General features: G+C 39.7%; 1 protein-coding gene across 1 annotated transcript; it reads left to right on the forward strand.

The window, feature by feature from the left end:
• Positions 1-506: 506 nt before the first annotated feature.
• Positions 507-2164, forward strand: FOXD3 (forkhead box D3). The gene has a single exon (XM_063427212.1). The coding sequence runs from the start codon at positions 929-931 to the stop codon at positions 2033-2035; it is 1107 nt and encodes a 368-aa protein (XP_063283282.1). The 5' UTR covers positions 507-928; the 3' UTR covers positions 2036-2164.
• The last annotated feature ends 22559 nt before the right edge of the window (positions 2165-24723 follow it).

The following is a 24723-nucleotide window of genomic DNA, read 5'->3' on the forward strand; positions in this document are numbered from 1 at the left end:
CTTTGTGTAAAACAAAAAAAAAATGATTCAATATTCAATTCATGCACCATGTTGGGAGTCTGTGTGACACTCACCATGTGTGTGATCCTGCCAAACTGAGTGCCCCTCACTCCTGTCCTCAGAACAATTACAGTAATCTGCAAACAGTAAAGAGGAATGCCCAGGTTCTAGGTGTGCTGTGGGCACTGATTTAGGGTAGAGGTGCCAGGCAGTGTCACAGTCCTAGCTGACAGTCCCCCTGTTTAGACTGAGAAGCCAGGGTTGATGTCTGCAGCTGATGATAGGTAACCACAGGACTTGTCTTGTCGTCTTTCTCTATCTTTTTTTTTATTATTATTATTATTTTTGTTCTTGACAACCTCATGAAAGAACTTCAGCAGAGCAGCCCCTTGCCTGATGGTTTTAGCAAAAGGGTGGCAGGGGGTCTGACATCACTGGGTCACATGACACCCCTGCTAGTATATCTTTAACTGGGAAAGTAATCTATCAGCCAGTCTTTCAAAAGGGGGACTTTAAAAAAGTCACTCTGCTATCCCTATCACTTGCCAGCCACTGGGCACTCTGCTAACACCCCTCCCTCTCTCTCTTCCTCTCTCTCTCTCTCTGTCTCCCCCCCACCAAAAAAAAACTGAAGGGAGGTGTCAGCAGCTGAATCAAGGAGGACACTATCTCAGCAGCAGAAGCACAAGGCAGTTTTGATGCAAAGGATTTGAACCCAGGGGTGACTTGCTGCAACTCAGAGGGTCCTGACTACCACCTCCACCATCACCACCACTACCCAGTGCAAGTACCTGGAGCACCCTCTGCATTTCCACAAAAAAAAGGGACTTTGCTGCTTTTATTTTTATTTTATTGTTTTGCCCAGTTTTGGGGGCATTTTTGAGACCTCTGCCATTCTTCCTGGTAGTCAGCCTGGCACACAGCTGTGATGACCCTGTCTGGTACCAGCTGTGCCAGTAACATGTCCGGGCAGACCGTGCTGAGCGCTGAAGACGTGGACATTGACGTGGTGGGTGAAGAAGATGAATCCCTGGAGAAGGACAGTGATTGTGAGAGCCACCACGGGCCTCTGGAGGAGGTGGAGGACCTGGTGGTGGGCAAGGAACTCTCCAGGAGCCCCTCAGAGAGTGCCAACGAGGCAGAGGGCAAAGGAGACCTCCAGGAGGGCAGTGGTGCGGGTACCCTGCAGAGCAAACCCAAAAGCAGCCTGGTGAAGCCCCCTTACTCCTACATTGCCCTGATCACCATGGCCATTCTGCAGAGCCCCCAGAAAAAGCTGACCCTCAGTGGGATCTGTGAATTCATCAGCAACCGCTTCCCCTATTACAGAGAGAAGTTCCCAGCCTGGCAGAACTCCATCAGACACAATCTCTCCCTAAATGACTGCTTTGTCAAGATCCCCAGGGAGCCTGGCAACCCTGGCAAGGGCAACTACTGGACCCTGGACCCACAGTCTGAAGATATGTTTGACAATGGGAGCTTCCTCAGGAGAAGAAAAAGATTTAAAAGGCATCAGCCGGACAACCTCAGGGAGCAGACTGCACTCATGATGCAGAGTTTTGGGGCTTACAGCCTGGCTAGCCCCTATGGACGCCACTATGGACTTCACCCTGCAGCCTACCACCACCATGCTGCTTTGCAGTACCCCTACATCCCCCCAGTGGGGCCAATGCTTCCCCCAACTGTACCCTTATTGCCTTCCAGTGAACTCAGCAGGAAAGCATTCAACTCTCAGCTCAGCCCCAGCCTGCAGCTACAGCTCAACAGCCTCAGCACAGCAGCCTCTATCATCAAGTCTGAACCCAGCAGCAGACCTTCTTTTAGCATAGAGAACATCATTGGGGTCTCTGCAGCCTCTAGTGCTGCTGCACAGACTTTCCTGAGACCCCCAGTGACAGTCCAGTCTGCACTGATGAGCCATCAACCCCTCTCCATAAGTAGAAGTACAGCTGCCATCACCCCAATTTTAAGTGTCCCCACAAATCTTATATCAGGACAGTTCTTACCCACAGTAGCTAAATGGCCGGCTCAATAATGAGTGGTGGGGACACACATACTCACAGACTATGAACTTAACACTTCACAGGAACACCACTGAAAAGCCAGCACTCTGATCTGAACTGTAGTGTAAAACTGTATAAATCTGGAAGGCTCTTTGTGCAGGTAAAAATATATATATATATTAAAAAACAATACAGCAAAAAAAAAAAATGAACAAGAAAATTAAATTTGTACATATTTGTATTGGAAAAGATATGAAAATCAGCAGTTTTACTTTCTGGGTTTTTATTTTTTTAAGAAAAAAAAAGTAGGACAGAGCATTGAGCTTTCATTTTTTTCGAAGGTTCTCGCCTTTATCGTTTAATGTACTACAAGAAAGGACGTTTGGGGGGGGGAAAAAGCAAACAAAAAAAAAAATAGTACATTTTCCAAAAACAAATAAAATTAAATAAAAAAAAAAAATAATAATTGGAGGAAAATGCTGTCATTCTATGAAAATAAAAAAGTCTGTTTATATATGAATGGATATATAGATATATATATATGTATACTAAATGTCACTTCATTGTGCTGTACACAATTTTGTAAATAAATTTTTGAAATGCTATTTGAATTCGTATTTTTGTATTCGCAACAAATGTTTTCCAAGTGAGTAAACGGAAAGATGAATATGTATAGTAAATTGCATATACAGATATTTACACTGACATGCGTGCACATATTTATATACATGTTTTGTGGTTTAAATCTGCGTGTATATTATTATGTGCAAAGTTACATGTATACATTTGTTATGTGTGTATTCGATAGAATATTCGGTTTTATAAAAAAGGCGAACGGTAAATTGCTTCTTCGTTCTGATAGGAGCACATATTGACGGGTTCAGTCATTTTCCATATTTTAATAATATTTCAATAAATAATTTAAAGTACCCATTTTCTTAGCGAATTAGGGCATTGTGTAAAAAATACTGTGAACACTATAATATAAACGGGTACATGTTCAGCCTAATTAAATACGGATTTGCCTAATAATATGTGTCAATACTCTCTAAAATAAATATGATATTGAATAATACTTAAATCTTAAAATATATATATATTTTAAATAAAGCGGTAAAAGTATTGAATATTTTCGTTTCTCAATTATGTCTGGAGACTTTGAATCTTGTTTGCTTAACAGCTGACAGTTAAATTAGTTAATGACAAGCAAATATTGATTCCATTCAATACAACTAAACTATCTCTACTATATAAAAGCAAGCTATGATTTTAGAATTAAACCCACTGCAGAATAAATATTATAAATTCACAAACACTCAGCTACATTTTATCCGCTTAGCTGCAGTTCATACATTTTAGATACATAATATATTACTATGTAGGCGAATAGAATTCACAATTACATTTAATATAGAAACCTAATATTTGTAATTAAATGCAAAATTAATAAAAAAAAAAAAAGGCCATTTTCGGATCCAGTTAAAATGATACATCTTTTTCTACTTTCGTTTTTTTTTTTGTAATTTCAAAACCCTTGCATTTGTAAATTCAGTGTTACGAAATAGGAACCGACTTACAAAACAGAAAAATATATATTTAATTTTAATAAATTGTGTGATGACTGCTGTATTAAAAAAAATATATAATAATAATAAAACAAATATTTACATTAAAATATTACTAAAAAAAAATAACAAAGAGTAGCATGCTAAATATTAATTGCAACGGGCTTTGAGCTTTGTTTTATATATATATATATATATATATATATATATATTTTTTTTTTTTTTTTTTTTTTTACTGAATGATAAATATTATTACAATCTGTGTAAACATTTATTCTTCTAAGTAAATAGGCCACAGTAAAAAACAAGCTGAGGGGAGATGTGATAGCTTGAAGTTTATAAATAAGACGCTGTTATTAGGATTCTCACCTTAGTCATGAGCAGATTAGATATCAGACATCTTACATGAACTCAAATCTAATCTCTCTTTACTTGGAAAATTAAAGAGACCGGATAGTGTTTGGGCTTTTGCAATGCGGGCAGGAGGGGAGTTTCACAGTTGTGTCTGCCTAATCGGTTTTACACAAACAGCAAATGGTGTATGATTTGTGAAACCATTAGTCTATATCTAAATTTAGCTGATACCCATGGGAAAAAGAAAGCATGCATTCACTTTTAGGTTACAGAAGCTGCTGATCTTATGATTTTAAATGACATAGGATAACAGGGTCTAATTCCATCTCTGATCCTTTGTTACCTATAAAATTACTTCTTGCATACTTCTGTGCATAGCATGAGTGCCTTAGTAAGAACAGGGCATGTTGGCAAGCTAAGGCACAGCTTGTCACATAAGGAGACATTGCATAATGTGAATTTCTCTGATTTTATTTTACCCAACATGCTGGCAATCGCAGATAAAAAAATAAATAAATATAAATAATCGAAAATAAGGCGTATAATAAATAAACAAATAAAAAAAAATATATATATATAGGTAAAACTTATAAGAAAAAAAACTGAACATTGTAGAATAAGGGAGAAAAAATTAAGCATTAGATCCTGATTTTATTAAATATTTGATATACATTTTGTAATTTTTTTTGTTTGTTTGTTTATTAATCCTCGTGATTTTAAGGAGAGGCGTAATATTTCCATCAGTTGACAAGCTAATTGCAATTACATTGAGTGATTAAGAAATGGATTCTTAATAATCTGGGATTTTATTAAAGACAGGAGGCTCCTATTATGCATATCTCTGTCTTTATTATTCTATCCCGGTTTGTTTAAAGCCGTGATATCACGACATAGTTTGTTTCCATTTGTTACATTGCTGTTACCGTGATATTATTCTTGCATGTGGACAAAATGATATTTTAATTTTTAAATGAGAATTATAATAATTTAGGAACATCCTGTTAACTTGCTATTAAATAATCACCTACAGACACATTAACAAAATAACAAATACATGTTATAATTGAATAGGCCTTTTTCTTTCTTTTTTTTTTTTTTTAAAAACAGTTTCCATTTTTTGTAGGTACCAGGGAACATAAAAGCAGGTGCATTTCATATCTTTTCAATCTTTACCATTGAGGTGTATGGAATTTCCTGTAATTATCGCAGTGGCCTCTAGGTGGCAGCCAGGATATACGAAAACGGACAGCGTCTTTTCTGTGCGCCCAATAACCCTTATTTATTCTATAATACTAATTTTTGCTTAAATTATTAGCATGAAATAACCACGACGTGATCTGACAATTTAAGCCGATCATATATTTTTATTTTGTCTGTGTGTGCATTTAGTGCAACATTCTTTGCATCTGAGCTTTTTGTCTATTCTTGTAACATTAGCCTCTCCGTTCTAATTGAAATATTCTTCAGAATGACCTACAGATATTAATAATATTCAATAATTATCTATCTGAATGTATTGATGTGCAACGCACTATATAATATGTAGCTTGTTCCATTCTGATCTCTTTGTGGGTTATATTCAATCCATTAACCTGAGAATTGTGGAGAATTGACAAGAGGATTCTAAATTCTAAATCAAAATTAGAAACATTCTATGTTGGCCTAACATTCTTACATATCTCTATCAATTGTCCACAGCACCCTATTCACAGAATAACTCGTCTCTAATCTCTAGATAATCTAGAATTGGGATTCACACTATGTTTGTCTCATCAGGTGTGATAATGTGAGGAGAGACAGCTCTACAGTGTATCTTATCAATTTAAAGGGGTAAATACAATTCTTTCCATCAGCCACTTCTAAGAATGGCTGGACAATATCTGTGTTAAAAAATATCTAAAGTGCCATTGCATTGCACCCTGTGCCTTTGTAATTCAGAGAGAGTGAAGTGTTAGCCTTTGTGTCTGTTGATATGGACGTTAAAAAGACTCTCAGAACTGAAGCTAACCTCTCAAGTTGTCTAAGTGCAGGAGTCATACTTTCTCCTGTTCTCTCAGCTTCAATAAACTATTGGACACACTTGGGAAAACCTGACACTGTTAGTGACAGATGCCTATTAGTATAAAACATAGCAGAAGGTCCTCTAGGGTGTATTAAAAGTAACCAGATCCTAAAACATTGGTAAAATGAACAGGCACCGGTCTCTAACAGTTGCTAGATGGCTGTCCAGAGCCAACATTTCATTCGTGATTTACCACAATTGCAAAAATATCCTTCACTGACTGAGTTTGACTCCAGCATTTGGGGTGGGGGGTGGATGAGAGTCTAGCTACTGCATTAAACATGAATTCACACTTCACACACATCCAAAGGGCAGCACACAAAACAAATAAAGGAGAAAAGGGCAAATTAAGAACAATAAAAATAAATAATAATATATATATATATATATATCTATATATATATATATATATAAAATAAATATAGGACAAAATAATAAAAGTAGGAACATATAAATAACAAGTAAAGAGCAAGTTTAAAAAAAAGGAAAAATAAAGGACACGTTAAAAATAAACAACAAATTAAATAAAATATATAATAAAGGAAGTTTATTGGGTGATATTTAAGGCTGTGTGAGGCACACAATAGGGACAGTGACTTGCATGATCTGTAATAAATAAATAAACAGATAAATAAAGGATGAAGATAAAGAATGACTTGTTATAATGAATATTGTAATTTCTAGCTAATTGAAGCCATTGTTTGATTTTCAGACACAGAAGAAATGAGTCATATCCAAAGAGCAGCACAGTGATTTCTATGATTTGTAATAAATAAATAGAATTAAGAGAAATGAACAAAGAATAAAATAATGGCTATTTTCATAATGGAGGCCAGGGCTTGTTTTTTCAGGCACTCAGATTTTAAGAAGATAAATAGGGTATGAACTGAAATTTGGAAAATAATGGAAATTCTCATGTATATCATTTATTTATGTTTCTATGATAAATATTTTGCAGGAAAGCTCAATATTCTGAGCCCCATGAATAAATGCATTGGTCTAAGAGGGAAATTATAAAAAGCAAAATAAAGTATAAACTGCTTATACAATGTATTCTAGATCTGCTTTTTATTAGGTAGGAGGTATATATATATATTTATATATATATAGTGTTTATCTCTTTATTTAGAATGTTTTTGTGGGCATGATATCATTTAATAATATTGATTCTAAAAGCTATTGTAATATACTAATTTCACCTACACGGCCAGTTTGGAGAGCCCCCCATCCTGTGGAGTAAGTGGGCTGCTCTGTAGGTAAGCCCATGTGGAGTTTGCGCAGATCATCACATTGTGAGGTTGATATCAGGATAAGGATTGCCTGGATTGTAACCATGTGTAAATAGCAGTTCAATGCTGCAGGTTATCATGACATTTATAGGTATTGAAGTATTATACTATATTATTACTATTATTACAGTAACCAGGTCATAGTATTTACTGTTCTTTGTTATCCTAAGGCAGGGGTAGGCAACCTACGGCACTAGTGCCATGCACGGCACTCGAGGTGCCTTTGCACGGCACTCAAGGCTGCAAGAGCCAAAGAGGCTCTGGCCTGTCAGGAGTCCCAATGAATATGGCACACCTGAACCCAGACACTATCCGGGACTTTACCCCACGGAACCCCGCCAGGGCCTCCCCAGGCGGATCCCCCACTTGAGCTACCTCCGACAAGCCACCCAACAGGGACTTTTCCTCACTTTCCATTCCACCATTCACGAAGACAGACCGTCTCATACAGTCAGAGACTAAACACTCAGTAGAACTACCAACATCATTTAATGGTTTTTACAATGTTTTTTCTAAAGTTTCTCTCTACTGGTTCCTTTTATTATTTTCTTTAATGTTTCGTTTCTTTTGTGCTCTCTGTAATGCCCACACATGGAGACCCAACAATGCTGCCACTGTATAACCCGCAGCGCCTAGTGACTAACACACCTAGAATGGGTAAACCACCATGAACACACCAAGAATATCCATACAGGGTTGCAGCAGCCCACCTAGCAGCGCCATCACTTAACCCGCATTACACTATGACACCCCTATCCCCCCACCCCCCCCCCACCAACACACTGCGGACCACTAAGAGAACGAATCCCTCGAATAAAGGCAAGGGGGATGCCCTACAGGGCAGACACATAGAGAGCAACATCGTGCACATTTCACCCTCATTAAGGGCATTAATGTTACCTACATAGGTCTTCTCCTCGATAGAGTTAACCCTACATTATAAAATTGTGCTATGATATGAAAGCCATATAAGTTTTCAATGTTGACATGTTGAATATGTGCCGTTGTGGCCAAGAATGCATCACTGTTACTTTATTGCACGCAAAAATAAAGAATTTAAAAAAAAAAAAAGGAGTCCCAATGAAACTTCAGATATCTGCTAATACGAAAAGGTGGTGAAGGGCAATCCTCCATTTATGCATTGCAGCACTTAGAGCAAGTGATCTCAGATCACTTCCTCCCAGCACTTGTGAATGGGAATCCACACAGGAGTAGAGCAGCCCACAGCTTCCTGTTGCAGCTTCTGTCCTTGAGCTGTACCTGGCCAGCCTGGTCCCCACTAAAACCCAGGGAAGCCTCAGAGCTGCAGAATAACCCTCCCCTCATACAAATAATACAAACACACACACAGTCCGCACAAACACAACACCACCAACAATCCACATACATGCACACAACCCCACATGCAGCCTCTCACATGCAATACCCCAAACAGCCCCACACGTACACACACTACCAAATACACAATGTGACATATCCATCCACACACAATTCCACAAGCAGCCCCCATACACAGCCCAAATTCATAGGTATTATACATGATACACTATTCATGGACATATACAATATAATAGCTCATATACGCACAAATACAACGATGCAAAGCAAATGCAGTATAACATACACACCTCAATTTAAAGAAATAGGACCGACACGCTACGGGACATTACAATCATATTTCGGCACAGTGCTGCTAAAAGGTTGCCTACCCCTGTAAGGCATACATATATATATATATATATACACACACACACACACACACGCACGCACACATGCACGCACACATGCACGCACACACACGCTATGTGCAGTATTTATTGTACATCATTATATTTTTGAAATTGGTTTATTTTACTTAAATCGGTGGAGTTTTTGTCACTTTGTGAACTCACTTTTTAGGTACACATATAATGCAGACACATATACACACATACATATAGTGTTTCATTATAATTATTATTTGATTTTTTTTTTTAAAAATATAAGATTTTTATTTTGTCATTACAAACAAAAAAAAGGAATAACTTGGGGATACAGAAAGGAAAAAAGGGTGGGGTACAAAGCAAGTCAAGTTTGTTGACATCATTTGTTCCTCTACAATTATATACGTGTATACATCCATGAATAAATACACATGTACGAATAGGCATGTAAAAACAAAAAACACAAATTGACATGATTGTTTCTAAATAAACATACTTGGACCCATGTCAGTATCTGTAGTGTAGTGAATTTTGTGTTGTAGATTATTGTCTAGTTCTACTCATCCTTATCCATTTAGGCTATTCCTCAACGTTCTTGATCAGCTTAATACGACTTTACAAATGTAAGTGCCTTCGATAGTTAGGGCTGTTACCTGTGCAGTTTAAACTGGCCATAAACCACATCTTATATATTAATTCGTGCTACCCCTTGTGTGCCATTTGTATCGCTTTTGTTACTTTTCTATACCGTTTTCTATGTGTAAGAAGCTAAGATTAACTAACGGTTCCGTCTGTATTGTGAAGTTCACCAGTAGTGGGTCGGACGGTAGATTTTGTTTGGTATTATTTGATTTTTTTAAACTTTCAGTAGGATTCAGCTTCTATCGTCATGCCTGTTATTATCTATTTTTGCTTTCTATAAATCGCATCCAAGTTCATGAATACATTTGTAGATCCAGAGCAGTTGCTGTATAAAAAAATTAAAAAACATTTTAAAAAAAACAAGCACATTGAATAAATGAAAACTAAAATCAAATTTTTCCGAGTGTGAATGGAAAAATACTAAATATTATTTGCGAAGTCTAAATATTTAATAACAGTGAATATATATATATATATACAATTAAAAGGTCTGTGTGTATCTAGCAATTTTGTGTTATCTTTCTTTTTTGTGCCTTGGGACCTATTTAAAAATACATTAAGACCCAGGAATCACCCCAAAAATATTTCCCCTTATTTTACAGGCAACAAAAAGACATCCGTTTAAAACGATTAATCTCTATATTATTATTAAATATTAAAAATATATACCGTATATAGTATTACCGTAAATGACTTTTAACTTGTAAGAATATTTTTATATTGTGTTGCTCCATTTTCTGTTGCAGTGAGCCTCTGACGGGTTCACCAAAATGGTTAATAGATCCTAAAGCAAAAAAATATGAAATTTACAATTTATATAATTTACCGTAAAGGAAAAATATATACATAAATGGATTTTATCACTTTTGGGGATTATCACTTCTACTTTCTGCAAAGACGTCCATCGGTGATTTGTCCACTTACATTGTGGCATTCGGGGGCAAGGAGAACCCCTACGTGAACCCCTGTCTCCGGGCAGCCAAAATTTTCCACCTTCCTTGCGCCTTCAACTCCTGACGATTTGAAACCCATGAAAACCATCAGAACTGAATGACATCTCTGACAATCTTCCTCTATTCCCCAGCAAGTATAATATAAACTCGTCAGAGGAATATCTGTGATTGAGACAGAGAACTGTCAGTAGGAAGGTTCTCCTGCTCTGCCTGTCACTCAACACTGAATTGATTGCACAATGTATAGATTAATTGTTGTCCTGTTTAATTACCATGACAAGCATACATTAAATGTATATTAAAGAATCAATATACTCATCCAGACCACTTCACCTCAATGAAGTGATATGGTTGTCGTGGCTCTGTCATTTTGGTCATAAAATGTAACACATAGCAGTTTGGGAGATATGACAATGTTTACATAGCAGGGCTAAACGCACCTCTTCCTGATAGCCACTAGATGGTGCTTCCACATCCACAACCGAGTCAGGCTCAGTTCTTTGATGTTCAGCGCCCTCACGCATTGCATTAGGAGGTTGAACGTCCTCTGATGCTTTTCAAAGAGAGGCATTGGATTCAGTACTTTTCTATGAGAAGCATTTGATTGGACGAGACATCAAAACACGTCGCAGCATGCTTGCTGAAGAAAAAGGAGGCACAGTGGGCGGCTGCAACCACAGTCTCTGGGTGCTGAAAACAAAGTAAGTAAATAGTTATTAGTGTTAGAATTTTTTAGAAAAAAGTGGGAACAGAGGTCACTATTACGCCAGGGAACTTAAAATCCCGAAAAAAAAGAATATTATCTTAGGGACTATAGTTTCCTTTAAGATTTTTGGACTTTATATCACAATCCAGTTCAGCCCTGGTACAGCAAGGGCAAAAATTGCATTGAAGGAGGAATAACAGATCCGATTTTGCTGTTTTATTTCCGGAACGTAGGTAAATACAGCAGTGTGCAGACCTCCCAAATCTACAAGTTACAAATTTACATATTTGTGTAAACATAATGTTAAAAAAACTGGTGATATTTCCCCTTTTACAACCCATGAGCTCTTAGCTTTTATACGGTATTATTGGAACTGAAGAAGCACCTGGCCACAGTGGATATAAGGGAGATGTAGAATGTACAAACAACATACTTTTTGTACATAACCACAAACACAAAAAAACAAACAATTTCACTTTTATTAACCTAAATTTGTCCAGTTTGGCCAAACCATCTCTATACCTTGTAAAAAGAAGGTCCCTGGGAACACTATATATAATCAATCTCACAATTGCGGACATTGTGCTAACTGGTTGTGGTTGTATCCCTTGACTGACCATAAAAAAAAGAATTGAAAAAACAAACAAACAATCTCTAGACATAAACAAAAATACACAAACATAATTTCACTAGATAAACCTGCGTGTTAATGTAAACAGACAAACAGAGAAATGTAGGTTCAGGCACTCAAGGTAAATCCAGTGAGCAGGTTTATAGGAGCAGTTAAAAACAAAATTTCGACCCACAACACGGCCTTTATCAAAAAAAGGGTTGACAAAGGCCCTGTTGTTGGCCAAAATGTTGTTTTTCATCTGCTCCAATAAATCTGCTCACTGGATTCACCTTGAGTGCTTGGACCGTCATTTATTTTCTGCAAATCACACTGTGAGGATTGGCCAACATCAGGCCCAGTTGCACCCTGGGATTAAGGAGAGTGCGCTATCCCATACGGTAAATAAACAGAGAATTGTGTCACCAAAGCAGACTATATAAAGTATGTATCAAATCCAAAGAGGGGAATGCACACATCTCCAAAATACAGGATCCAAACTAAACTACAACTAGACAGGCGTGACGTAACTCCAAGACAAAAATGCCCGTGCACACTAAGTTGTTCCATGTGAGCAGACGATATTTCTTGGTTAAATCGACTTTTCCGCTCTTACAATAAGCCTCTTTCAAGTATGCTTGAAAAAAATATTTTTTAATGTATGTAGACATTAGCACAAGTGTTTACTCCCCCTATTAAAAGATTGGATGTTATTATTATTAGAATTATGGAATGAGAGAATGAGAGAATTAATGGCCGAAGTGACGTTGTTCATACGAATGATGGTTGGTGGTAATAACTGTGAAGCTCAGAAACATTTAGGATTTAAAGACACACCGTGTGTAGAGTTTACAGCGTATGGAGCTAGTAACAAAACTACAAAACATCCAGTGATTGTCAGTTCCAATGAGGATAATTTGATAATGAGAACTGTCTGGGTGAGAATGGCCATATTTACAAAGTCCTGACAGACGGGCCAGAAAAGCACAAATTATATGGGAAGTATTGTGTTACCACTCACATGGCCCATTAATATTAACTGTGTAGCACGCCTCGCCAGCCAGGTTCCTGACCATGTTCATTTCTTTATGGAAAGAAAGTTTTAAACTTTTTAAAGTTTAATTTTGAAATGAATACGCGCAGAAGAATATAATGACCAATATTTTACATTGTCTTACTTGGGTTCCACATGTATTACAGTGAATGCAGTGACCTGCACGGCCAGGATGAGGGGTAATGATTGGATCACACCATGACGTGTGGTCAAAGGAAACCACGTGATGCTAAGGAGTCGCCGTGTCCCCGAATGCCTAAGGAGTGTTTCCAGCAAATTGCCCATTTTTTTTTGTTTTCAGGTTATTTTGTAGGAAAACTGCAGCCACAAAAGACTCCATGGATATTTTAATACAAGAAAAATGTTTTATAGATTCTTGGGATTTGTTTTGCTCTGTATCCTTTCCATCTTACTCCACAGACATTTTTACACTAATGACTTACTGAGATAATCAATGTAAATGGTATCTCCATTACCATTATATGCATCAAGGACTCTATGGCTGCAGTCCCTCTCGTGTCACTGAGAGTCGTGCCAGTTTCGCAGCTTCAAACTGGTTAATGGCAATTTAGTATGACTGATCCTGATTATACTTACAAATACACATTGCAAGAGACGTAAATCGGAAATGGAATCGATTTAAATCAGTTTGACGACAATTTGACGGACTGCACCCACAGAGTCCTTGCACCATTAATACTACAATAAGCCGTAATTCTACCATAAGCCGTAATCAATTAATAGCATTTTGTGGTTATGGTGCTTAAATTATTATTTATTTAAGATATATACCCAAAGATACATGGAAAGAGCCTTTATTTTATTTTACTAGAGTAAAAAAATGGTAGGGATGTGCATGTGCAAAAAAATTTAGTTCGGTAATTTGGGTAAGTAAAAAAATGTCTGCTTTGCAAATTCGGACCAATGGCATTCGGTTCAGCTCGGCACTTCCGAACTACCAAACTTCGTCAATTTAGAACTTCGGTAATTCGGAATTTGACACTTTGACACTTTGACACATTAGTAAGCATCCGAATGTCCGAATTGTATGAAACGAATTGCACATGTCTAGTAAGTGGTTGTTGTGGCAATCCGGGCACTGGGAGCCCTATAGATGTGTAAATGGTTGTGGTAGCACAGATTTATTATACATAAACGGAGTCCTGAGCCAACATTATGATCATTATGAAAAGGATAACGATTGCTAATCACAACTTCTAGTTTCTTTTAGCATGCTGGCATCAGAAAGGATATCAGAAAGGATATGTTAATTAATGCTTGACTGACGGCTTTTAACACGTCTTCTCACATCTGTTTTTGCTGTTGATCACATGATACCACAATCCATTTCAGTCCAGGCACAGCTAGGGCACACAATGCAAATAAGGAAGAGAAATAGAAACATTGTTTACTGTCTCCTCTTTTCCATATCAGAGCCGGATTAAGATTTACCAGAGCCATAGTCAGGATGTCAGATTGGAGCTCCCTCCTAGAGCCCTATGCTCTGCTCTGTACATGGATGTGTGTGTTTGATATAGTGTTGTGTGTGAGAGTGTGGAGTGCCTGGTGTTGTGTTTGTGGAGGAGGCTGAGAGATATATGTGGGGATAGGCTAAGTGTGCTGATGAGTACTGGTTAAGTGTTTTGTGTGTGGTGGCTGAATTTTGTGTATGGAGTGTGGTTGAGTGTTGTATGTGCAATGTCTGAGTATGCTGGGAAAGGATACTCTGTGCGTGTGATGTTTATAATTTGCCCCTTTGTTGCTTAACGTTTGGCTCCCTTAACTCCCTGGTGGTCCAGTGGATACATGCTGAGTAGCTGGTTCTCTGGTGGCCCGGTGGGGAAGCTCTGTGGCCCGCACCTCTATCTGGTACAGATTACTTTAAAAGCTCCAGATAGAGGTGCAGACCACAAAGCTACCTTGGGGTAGTGATAGGACGCAGGGCCAAACAGGGAGAACATTTAAGGTCTGTTTCGGCTCAGGGAGGACCCCCTCAAAACAGAGCCAAGGCTAAGATATGGGCCCATCGAGTCACTGTGTGAATCCGGGCCCAATGGGTAAACCGGCTCTGCTCTATATGCTTTCTCTACACTGATCACCAGATACAAAGTACATAATTTATAGCAATCATTGATATGGAGCTAAGATGGTGGCACCCTGCTGCAGGATAAAATTTAGAGTTTATTTCTCCATTTAATTTTATTTTACAGACATCAAAAATACATATTTATTAAATATAGGGATAAGCAAATATAATATTAAAAATCCAGGGAAGTTACAGCTCCCCTTTAAAACCTTTTTATCTGCGTATTTAAATGTAAAAACACAATTAATCGGTAACATTTATCTTTAATATTTTTTTGATTCATCAAACGGATCACTGATTCATCAAAAACTAAATTCTTCACATTTTAGACAATAATTGAAGCACTGCATCACGGAGCATAAATGGTCAGATGTACAAGTACAATTTGGTGTGTTTTGTCCTTTTAACACTTTATACAATTTTTTAAAGTGTTTTGACAGAAACCAAAGCTCTCCTAGGACTAAAATACTGGCAACTCTACAGCTGCCAATCACAACGTCATGTACGATAGTGGGGCTTCTCAAAAAGGTGCTCAGGTGAGATGGTGTCAGCCATTTTAATGTCATACAGATTCACTAGGACAAATGGATTTTCTGATCACATAGGATTTGAAAATGGCTGCCCACATGAAGTAAGGATGAGTCAGGTGATGCAGGTAATATTTTATTTTCAATAATAATAAAAATAATGACACATTTCCATTTTTCAGTCAATACTGCACATATTAGTAGAATTTGAGTTGGGAGTATCTCTGTGTAGCAGACTCCATTCCCTTATGTTCGGTTGTCCATACCCCCTTGTTCGTCTTCCGAAAGACTGGTGTGCGGTCCCTTGTTATGCCCCAGTGAACACCAACCTCCCCTGGCTATTAACCACAAATTAACGACTTGACACCTTTGCTTGAGTGCTTTCCCTGGGTGGCCGCCATTCGTATAACCGAACGCACGGGGTCAAGTGAATTATATCTCCTGAACGAAGGCAGCAGTACTTGGTCATTCTACCGAACCAATCTGAGCGCTTTTTGGATATGTTGGAGATTAGATCGAACCTATTCGGTAATTTGATTTTTGTGGGGTTCCTGTACTGTTTTCATGTATTTTAGGGATATATTAAAAATAGCTGTAAGTTACTGAATTTGAGAGATAATTGAGTTATCCTAATTGTAGCTCAATTATTTCTCAAACACAGAGGCTCTTAGGAAAGAAAACATTGTATTCTTGACTTGGAAGCCCATGCTAGGGTCAATGCATAGAAGCCGTGTGGGGCAGAAATAAAGTTAGTTGTACTCCCGGAACTGTGTGTCATCCTGTTGCTAGGGAGGTGGTGGGCTATTTACTTGGCATTTGCTTGTTCCGGATTTTACTCTTGGTGATCCAGCGGAGGAAAGTCCCTCCCAGGACTAGGGTTGCGCTACACTCTGCTAACAGAAATGTAATAGCATTTGCAACCCAGCTTTCCTTAGACAATCACTGCTATCACTCTACAGATGTAACTCCCATCTAATCCAACAACTATGTCCCTGCGGGGATTTGGTTCACTAAATAAAGAAGAACGTGTGACCTGCACACATTGTAGTTCTTGTAATAAAGTCAGGGAGATAGCAATACCTGTGGACAGGAGCTTAATTAGGGACCACTGGGAATGTCCCCCTTGTTGCTCCCCCTTAGGAATACACCTAACTAGAATGTGTGTGGTGTCTGAGTGTGATTGTGATGGTTGGCTCAATGAGATTGTGTGTGGAGTTTGGTTGAGTGTGATTTGGAGGCATGCTGAGGAGCAGGTTCCCTGGTGGTCCGGTGGGGAAGGTGGTCTCTTGACACCTCATCAATGGGTCATTGCGAAGCACCACAATAGAGGTGCACCAGATAGAGGTGCATAAAACAAAGTTCCATTGAGCTTGTGAGAGTGGGATTTGGCTAAGCTGATTGAGTGTGATGTTGACTGAGTGTGATTGTGAGTGTGGTATTTGCTGAATGCGATTGTGTGTAGAGTTGTCTAAGTTTGATTTAGTGTGGAGTTAGCTGAGTGTGATTTTAAGGTTGGCTGACTGTGTGTAAAGTTGTCTGAGTATGGGGGTTGTGTGTGTAATATTATTATTATAAAAAAAAAAAAATAACCCCTCCTGCTTACCTTATTGCAGGAAGAGGGGTATGATATCTGGTGGTCCAGTGGGGATGGGTTCCCTGTGGTACTGACTCCCATAACTGGTACCAGATTGATGAGACTACATATTGGTAATTTTTCTGAAAAAGTTGGGAAACAAGTTATTGAACAGAAGTGGGTGAAATAAGGGGGGAAAATTAAGGAGTCTATTCACTAAACAGTGAGTACTTTTACGTGTTTGAGAGCTTTGCAAAATGTAGGCCAAGTTTGCAGACTTGGGGAAACAATACAGTATCAAAAGTGAGAACACCCCTCACATTTTTGTAAATATTTTATTATATCTTTTCATGTGACAACACTGAAGAAATGACACTCTGCTACAATGTAAAGTAGTAAGTGTACAGCCTGTATAACAGTGTACATTTTCTGCCCCTCAAAATAAGGTCTCAGGTGTGAATGGGGAGCAGGTGTGTTAAATTTGGTGTTATCGCTCTCACACTCTCTCATACTGGTCACTGGAAGTTTAACATGGCACCTCATGGCAAAGAACCCTCTGATGATCTGAAAGAAAGAATCTGAAAGAAAGAATTGTTGATCTGGTGAGGAGTACAAAGACAAGTGTGTCTTGCCTACAGTCAAGCATGGTGGTGGGAGTGTCATGGCCTCGGCCTGCATGAGTGCAGACGACACTGGAGAGCTACAGTTCATTGAGGGAACCATGAATGCCAACATGTACAGTGACATACTGAAGCAGAGCATGATCCCCTCCCTTCGGAGACTGGGCCGCAGTATTCCAACATGATAAGGACCCAAAACACACCTCCAAGACGACCACTGCCTTGCTAAAAAAAGCTTGAGGTAAAGGTGATGGACTGGCCAAGAATGTCTCCAGACCTAAACCCTATTGAGCATCTGTGGGGCATCCTCAAACAGAAGGTGGAGAAGCGCAAGGTCTCTAACATCCACCAGCTCCGTAATGTCGTCATGGAGGAGTGGAAGAGGACTCCAGTGGCAACTTGTGAAGCTCTGGTGACTCCATGCCCATGAGGATTAAGGCAGTGCTGGAAAATAATGGTGGTCACACAAAATATTGATACTATGGGCCTAATTTGGACATTTCCCCTTTGGGGTGTACTCAATTTTGTTGCCAACGGTTTAGACATAATGGCTGTGTGTGGAGTTATTTTGAGGGGACAGCAAATTTACACTGTGATACAGGCTATACACTTACTACTTTACATTGTAGCAGAGTGTCATTTCTTCAGTGTTGTCACAATGAAAGATATAATAAAATATTTACAAAAATGTGAGGGGTGTACTCACTTTTGTGAGATACTGTATGTCTGCGTGTGCAATTATTTTAGCTAAAATTTAGCAATTTGATTGTTAACTAGCTGTTTAGAGAAAATTCCCCAAGGGGAAAAGCGAAAGCCTTTCTGTTATGTACTTTGAGGAGAGAATTTTATTCAGTGAATGTGCAATGTAGCAGCTATAGATGAACTTAGCTTGTCTCCTGAACTGAACTGGGAACAGATTCTCCGGTCATAAAATGCACTTAACAGTCTATTTAATAGTGGCGAGGTCCTTGAAAATGTAATCTCCATGCTAATCTTGCCTTTTTCGAAACCACAGAGGGAAAATAGGTCAGTAAAAAGCAGATTTCTTGCTTTTCTATTTAAAATTTGACATTAATTCTAATTTAAATAACTGGGTAAACTTTCCCTAATTTTATTTAGGATTTAGTAAGCTCGAGGAGTGAGATGAACGGTATTTGTCAGGTTTATGAAGATTACAAAGCCTTGCCAAAATGGAGAGCAGGCAAAGTGATCTCCAGGTGTTTTCCGAAATGGGTCATTAGTTGTACCCAAAAAATGAACTAAACTGCAACCCGTGCCTGCTTCGACACTATAAGGTTTTACAAAGAGTAATAATACTGTGAGTAGAAGTCAATATCAACAAATTCCATGCAGTAAAGGGCATTGGGTTCTGTCGAAGACCTTTTAAACGGCACTTAGTGACTGATGATCCGTGTGTTAATAATGCTACTTGTATTTAAGCACAGACTGCTAGTTTAAATACCTAACTTTATTGATCCCTTTCCAATAACGTTCATTGATTACTGCCCATTGGAGGTACGAAGAGGATTTTTTTTCTTGTTAACTCATTACTTTAACCCCTTAAGGACCAAACTTCTGGAATAAAAGGGAATCATGACATGTCACACATGTCATGTGTCCTTAAGGGGTTAAAGGCTTGATCGAAAGTCGGTTAAAAAAAAATAACTTAGTTCAGGCTGGGCTGTACTCATGTTAATCACAAATAGCTGAGCACAGAGAAAGATAATAAGAAAGGAGAGAACAACACAAAGGGGGGATATTTATTAAAGTGTTCTGAAAAATAACAGTTACATTCTGTCATTATTTTGATCATATTTATTAAAGTGATCTAAAAAGTGATGGCTATCGTTATAGTCATTTCTGACAGTTTTCACAGAAATTTCCTTCCTAGAATACAGGCAAATTTATAGTGGCAGAATATTCCTGCCAAAAAAAATGAGTATTCAAAAATCAAAGTTAGGGTGCAAAAACAACAACAGATGGGGAAAAAAATGTATAAATGGCTCCAAACAATTAGACTGAAAAGTGTTGGTGACACTTTGATAAATCTTCCCCAATATTTTAAAAATCTACTGGAAGATTATATATTAACAAATAATTGCATAATCAAGTAGTACGGTAGAAAGAAAAGAAAATGAGACTACAAAGGGAAATGAATGTAGCCGTGTGATTAAATGGGCTGTTTCCACCAATGCAGGAACCAAGCAAGGCTAAAACTTCAGATTTTATCATCATGCACTGCATATAAGCATGCCTGCACTAGCTCAGCAGTATATTAGATTACTATTAAATTACTGTTAATGCGGTAGCTCCGTTTTTGTAGAACTGTCCGTTCTACAAAACTGTGGCAGACGATATCTTTCCATCTATAACAATCTTTTTGTAATCTCTCTGCTATATCAGTAAATCTATTAGAAAAATTAGTAGGGTAGTTTCATTAAACTTTGAATTGAAATCCAAATTGCATATAATAGGCTAAGTTAGCCAAGCTGTGACTAGTTATATTTGTCCATACATCCCAAATTTCGCAACGCAGATTGGACAGTTTTTATTTATCTAAATCCCTCTCTCCCTCTTTTCTATCTTAATGTCCCTCATTAGGGACATTAGATAAAATTTGCATTAGTTAAAAATTACATTTTTCGATTCATAACACATCTTTTAATCTCACTGTGACTTTTTATACACTACAGATAAAACAATGAGGGTCATGTATAAAAAATGTTGTCCTGACTTTCCCCTTTTTGCGCTGGTTTTGTGCCCGAAAGTCAATTTTCTAATGAAGAAAACAGTAATTTCACCCTATATATTTCGGTGACTTTTCCCCTCCTTTTCTGTAATTCTGTTTATTTCCCATTCTGATCTTTTACTTCTTTTCTTTACCTGTTGATTTTACCAGTTATTTCATTCGCATAATGAGCCAAATTAGTAATATTAATAGGGAAAAATCAGTCACATTCCAGCCTAATTTAAAAAAGAGTAAGGTTCTGTGCAAGATTATTATTTTTTTTTTTTGTTGTCAATCTGTATTTTATTGAGGCATATATGAAGGGTACAGAATAAAGAAAGGGAAATGCAAGGGTATTCCATAAGAGATAAGGGTAATACAGCAGTAACAGTGTCATTTACATTTCCGGATTATACTTGCCTCATTTTTATTTTATAGGGCGTAGAACAGAAGCGTATTTTAAACAAACAATCTAAGCATGTTGCAAGGTTAACACATATTAGACAGTAGCATGAGTATTTGCACGTTTTTAGGATATCAACCAGCTGAGTTAGGCGATTATACTGTCAGCGAAGACATGTTTAAAACAACAGGTAACAAATAACGCTTAGCAATGAGAGATTAACCATAGTAGTATCATTAAAATGCCGTCATGTTTCAGGGTTATGGTATGTTGAGGCTACGACACGTTAATATACATGACATGAGACCATATGTTAAGATAGGCAGCTGATCACTAGCTATACACGCTAAATAGGTCTGTTAACAGGTTGGTACGAGTGAATGATTAGCTTATGTTATGATTACAGGTAACATCAGAATATTCATGCGTATATAGCGTATGGTCATGTTGGGGAGGAAAATTCTAGAAGATAAATGAGATGGAAAAACATGACTGGTATAACGAGTACTTTAGCAAGATTATATAATGAGTACATGGTAAACTGATTAGTGATGTGTCTACGTATACATCTTGTCTGGCTAGGTATGCTTTTAGCAGTAGCATGCATGCGTTAAGTGTCAGCTTTCTCAGGGAGGCAAGGTTTGAAAATGCTGCAGGGCATAGTCCTACATGACTGAGTGAGTGTTGTAGCCGTCCAGGCCACAGCGAGAGTCAGTAAGAGTCAGCCGACTCCTATAGTCGTCACCGGCCGGGCACGTATCGGAGAATCCCACGTAACCACGAGTGTCTTACAGTGAGGGCGCCTGAGAGCAGTCCCGGTTTCCCTCACCTTCTTCCTCTGTGCACGTTGCATTGGCAGGTGTATCTCTGCTCCCCAGGTCTTTGTGTCCTGGGTGTCCGTCGTCCAGGCACCATGTTTCTTCGGCCCGAGGCCTTAGTAGGGGCCCTTGCCACATGTCCATTGACCCCATCAACAGGGTCGGGGGCCCAAGGGTCCGCCAGAGTGTGGCTGTCCCCTCGGGTGTATGGGTGGCGTGGAAGGGTTACCTCCAGGTGAACCCCCAGCTCGGAAGAAGTGTGCGTGGGCCTGGCGGTGGCGTGGCGCTGTTCGTTGGCTCGTTGCAGTAGTCGTGGCTTCGTGGGACAGAGCTGGTAAGGTGTATCGTGTCTAGCTGTATGCAGGGTGGGTGTCTCGCTGTTCCCTCTGACTTGTCTTGACAGGTTTGGCAGTGCTAGGGTCTAGTAACCTCCATGAATCTGCTGTATAGGGGCGGTTCAGTAGGGACCCGTTTTGTGGATGCCCCCTAATACTTGCTTACAGCCTGTACCTTAATCTTGCCAGCTTAGTTCTGCAGCGGAGGCCTGGGTTAAGCTATCCTGGTGGTCTGGTGATGATTTCCCCCCACTCAGCTTGATCGGTCCAGCAGCTCTCGCACATGGCTGGTGTGCGGCGGAATTTTGTGGATTGTCGCCGGTGAACATTTCTCGCCAGGGCGGGTGTTTAGGCCCCGAGGTGACCCACTGCTCGATGCCCTTGCAGACCGGGATGACCCCCTCCGGTCCAGAGGGGGGGAAGCACGACCCCGGCCGGAGACCCGAGAGAGCGGCCGTCTCAACCCGGCTCAAGCTCCATCCAGCTCCGGGCCCCAGTCGGGTTACTGTCGGCACCCGGGTAATCGGTTTCCCCGTTCGCCCCAGCTCCTGGGGGCCAGTGCGGGTTTGGTGTGGCTTGGTGGTCCCGGTTTGCCTCCAATTTGCGCCGTCTGTTGGGCCCTGGAGCGGGAGCTCAGACGAAGCGCATCTGATCCCGCCGGCGGTCAGGCCCCCCCCCCACAAATTTGTCAGCAGAATTTGTTAAGTATATTCGCAGGTGGGAATCCACCAATATATAAAAACTTCCCCACGAAGGATGTGCACTTATATGGTTGCTGAGTAACAAAGGGAAAGTTTAACCTAAAGTAGCGTAGAAAAAGGAAAACTTAGAAATGAAAAGGAATGAACAAAGAAAGAAAGTTCCCTATCCGTACATCTCGTCTTGAATAGAGGCATAGCCCAAGCAGCCCTCACAGTCCCCGAATGATTGCTGAAAGTCAGCGATCACTGTTGTAGTGAGCCAATTTGCCCAAAATGTGGGGGGAAAGGGGTGGAGGGGGGGGGAGGGGGGGAATTGAAGCACTGTAGGCTCCTCCATCATTCCTCCATTCTGAAGAAACAAAGTTGTATAGAAGGTGCCACAAAGTGGGGATTACGTTGTAAGCAGTGTTTAGGATACGGATGTTCAGTAATTTTTTTGAGGCAGATGTTTCCAGATGTTTTGAGGTATGTTGTATGAGGAACGATGCTGGTTGGAATGGTGAAGGCTGATTAGTAAATCATTTGAAGATATCATATATTTGTTTCCAAAATGGAACATCGAGGACATCCGGGGGTAATCCCACCATATAAGTCAGAAAGTACCTGATGCATTATGGCATCTCCAACATCCATCATCCTGAGTGGAATTAAATCTGCAAAGAATCAGTGGGGCTCTATACCACATAGATAATAATTTATATGCAGATTCCTGTGTTCTACCGCACAGAGAGCAGTGATGTTTTAGATCACAGAATTCTGCATACTATAATTGTGAGAAGGTGGTATTTAAAGTCACCACCCAACAGCAAAAAACAATGGGTAGGGGCATTTACTGTTGCGCTGCAGGGTGGCATATAGAAAAGAGCTCCCATACTCCAGAGGGTCAGCTTCAATGCACAATTCTTCAAACTTGTCAGTTCCTATTTGAAGCATGGGTGAAAATGCTGTTAGCAAATCTTCAGGATTAGCAGCTACCCACACCCACAAGTACTTAATAGCTGTCTCCAATCACTGAAAGAGAAAACTCAGACAGACCGATCCCGCCGCCCATGCTCCCGACAAGGAAACATAGCACCACCGAGTTAGTACAGTTTGATCTTTAAGTCATAAAGGGTACCGTATTCTGTAAACTCGAAACACATGATGTTACAGCTTCTGGGGTCGTAACGTAAAATAACAAATCGTCCACATAAGCAGCTACTTTATGATGGATATCAACCACTTTCAAATTCCTAATATAGGTTAAGTTTTAAGGGCAAGGAAGAAGAGCAGCGGAAACAAAGGGCAACCCATGTGTGTGTGTGATAAATGGGTAAGGGGTCAGTAAAATCCCTGTTAAGGCACACACATGCTGTGTGCTCTCTACAAAGGTCCTGAATCCATGTACATATCTTAGGGATCAGATCCATATTCTGTAGATTGGCAAAAAGAAAATCCCAGCTCACTCGGTCGAAATCCTTCTCCACATCTGTTGGCAATAGGAGAAGGCTCTGGAACGTCGATTGGGTGTGGTGTATGTGAGTCGTTTTTGGGTTGCCCCAGGCTTCTCTGTATGCGATGAACCCGATTTGATCGCTGAGCAGACTGGTCGCACTAAACAGGAGCTCAGAGAGAAAGCCCTGCAAGCGACTTTTAACCACAAACTCACATTGAGCCTCATAATCAGGCACAGCAGAGCAACGGTGGCACCCGGGGACTTACCTGACCGGACCACCGGACTCAGAGAGGCACTCTGAAGCAGAAACAGATTTGCGGCCTATCAGTGCGCGCTGGCGTGGGAGAGGCGGCCGACCTCCCCGCCGACGGACCAGCGGGAAGATACTGCAACGCTCCAGATCCCGATCACCCCCCCTGCCGGTGAGGGACATCCCGGCACAAGCAATCGACCAAGCGACAAACACAGTAGCAGACCCCACACGGGGATGAATAAGCCTACGACCAAACAAGACCTATTGGGCCCAGCAAAAATGGCGGCGTGGACGCAGCACAGG

Source organism: Pelobates fuscus, chromosome 7, assembly GCF_036172605.1.
Source record: "Pelobates fuscus isolate aPelFus1 chromosome 7, aPelFus1.pri, whole genome shotgun sequence".
In the NCBI taxonomy this organism is placed as follows: domain Eukaryota; kingdom Metazoa; phylum Chordata; class Amphibia; order Anura; family Pelobatidae; genus Pelobates; species Pelobates fuscus.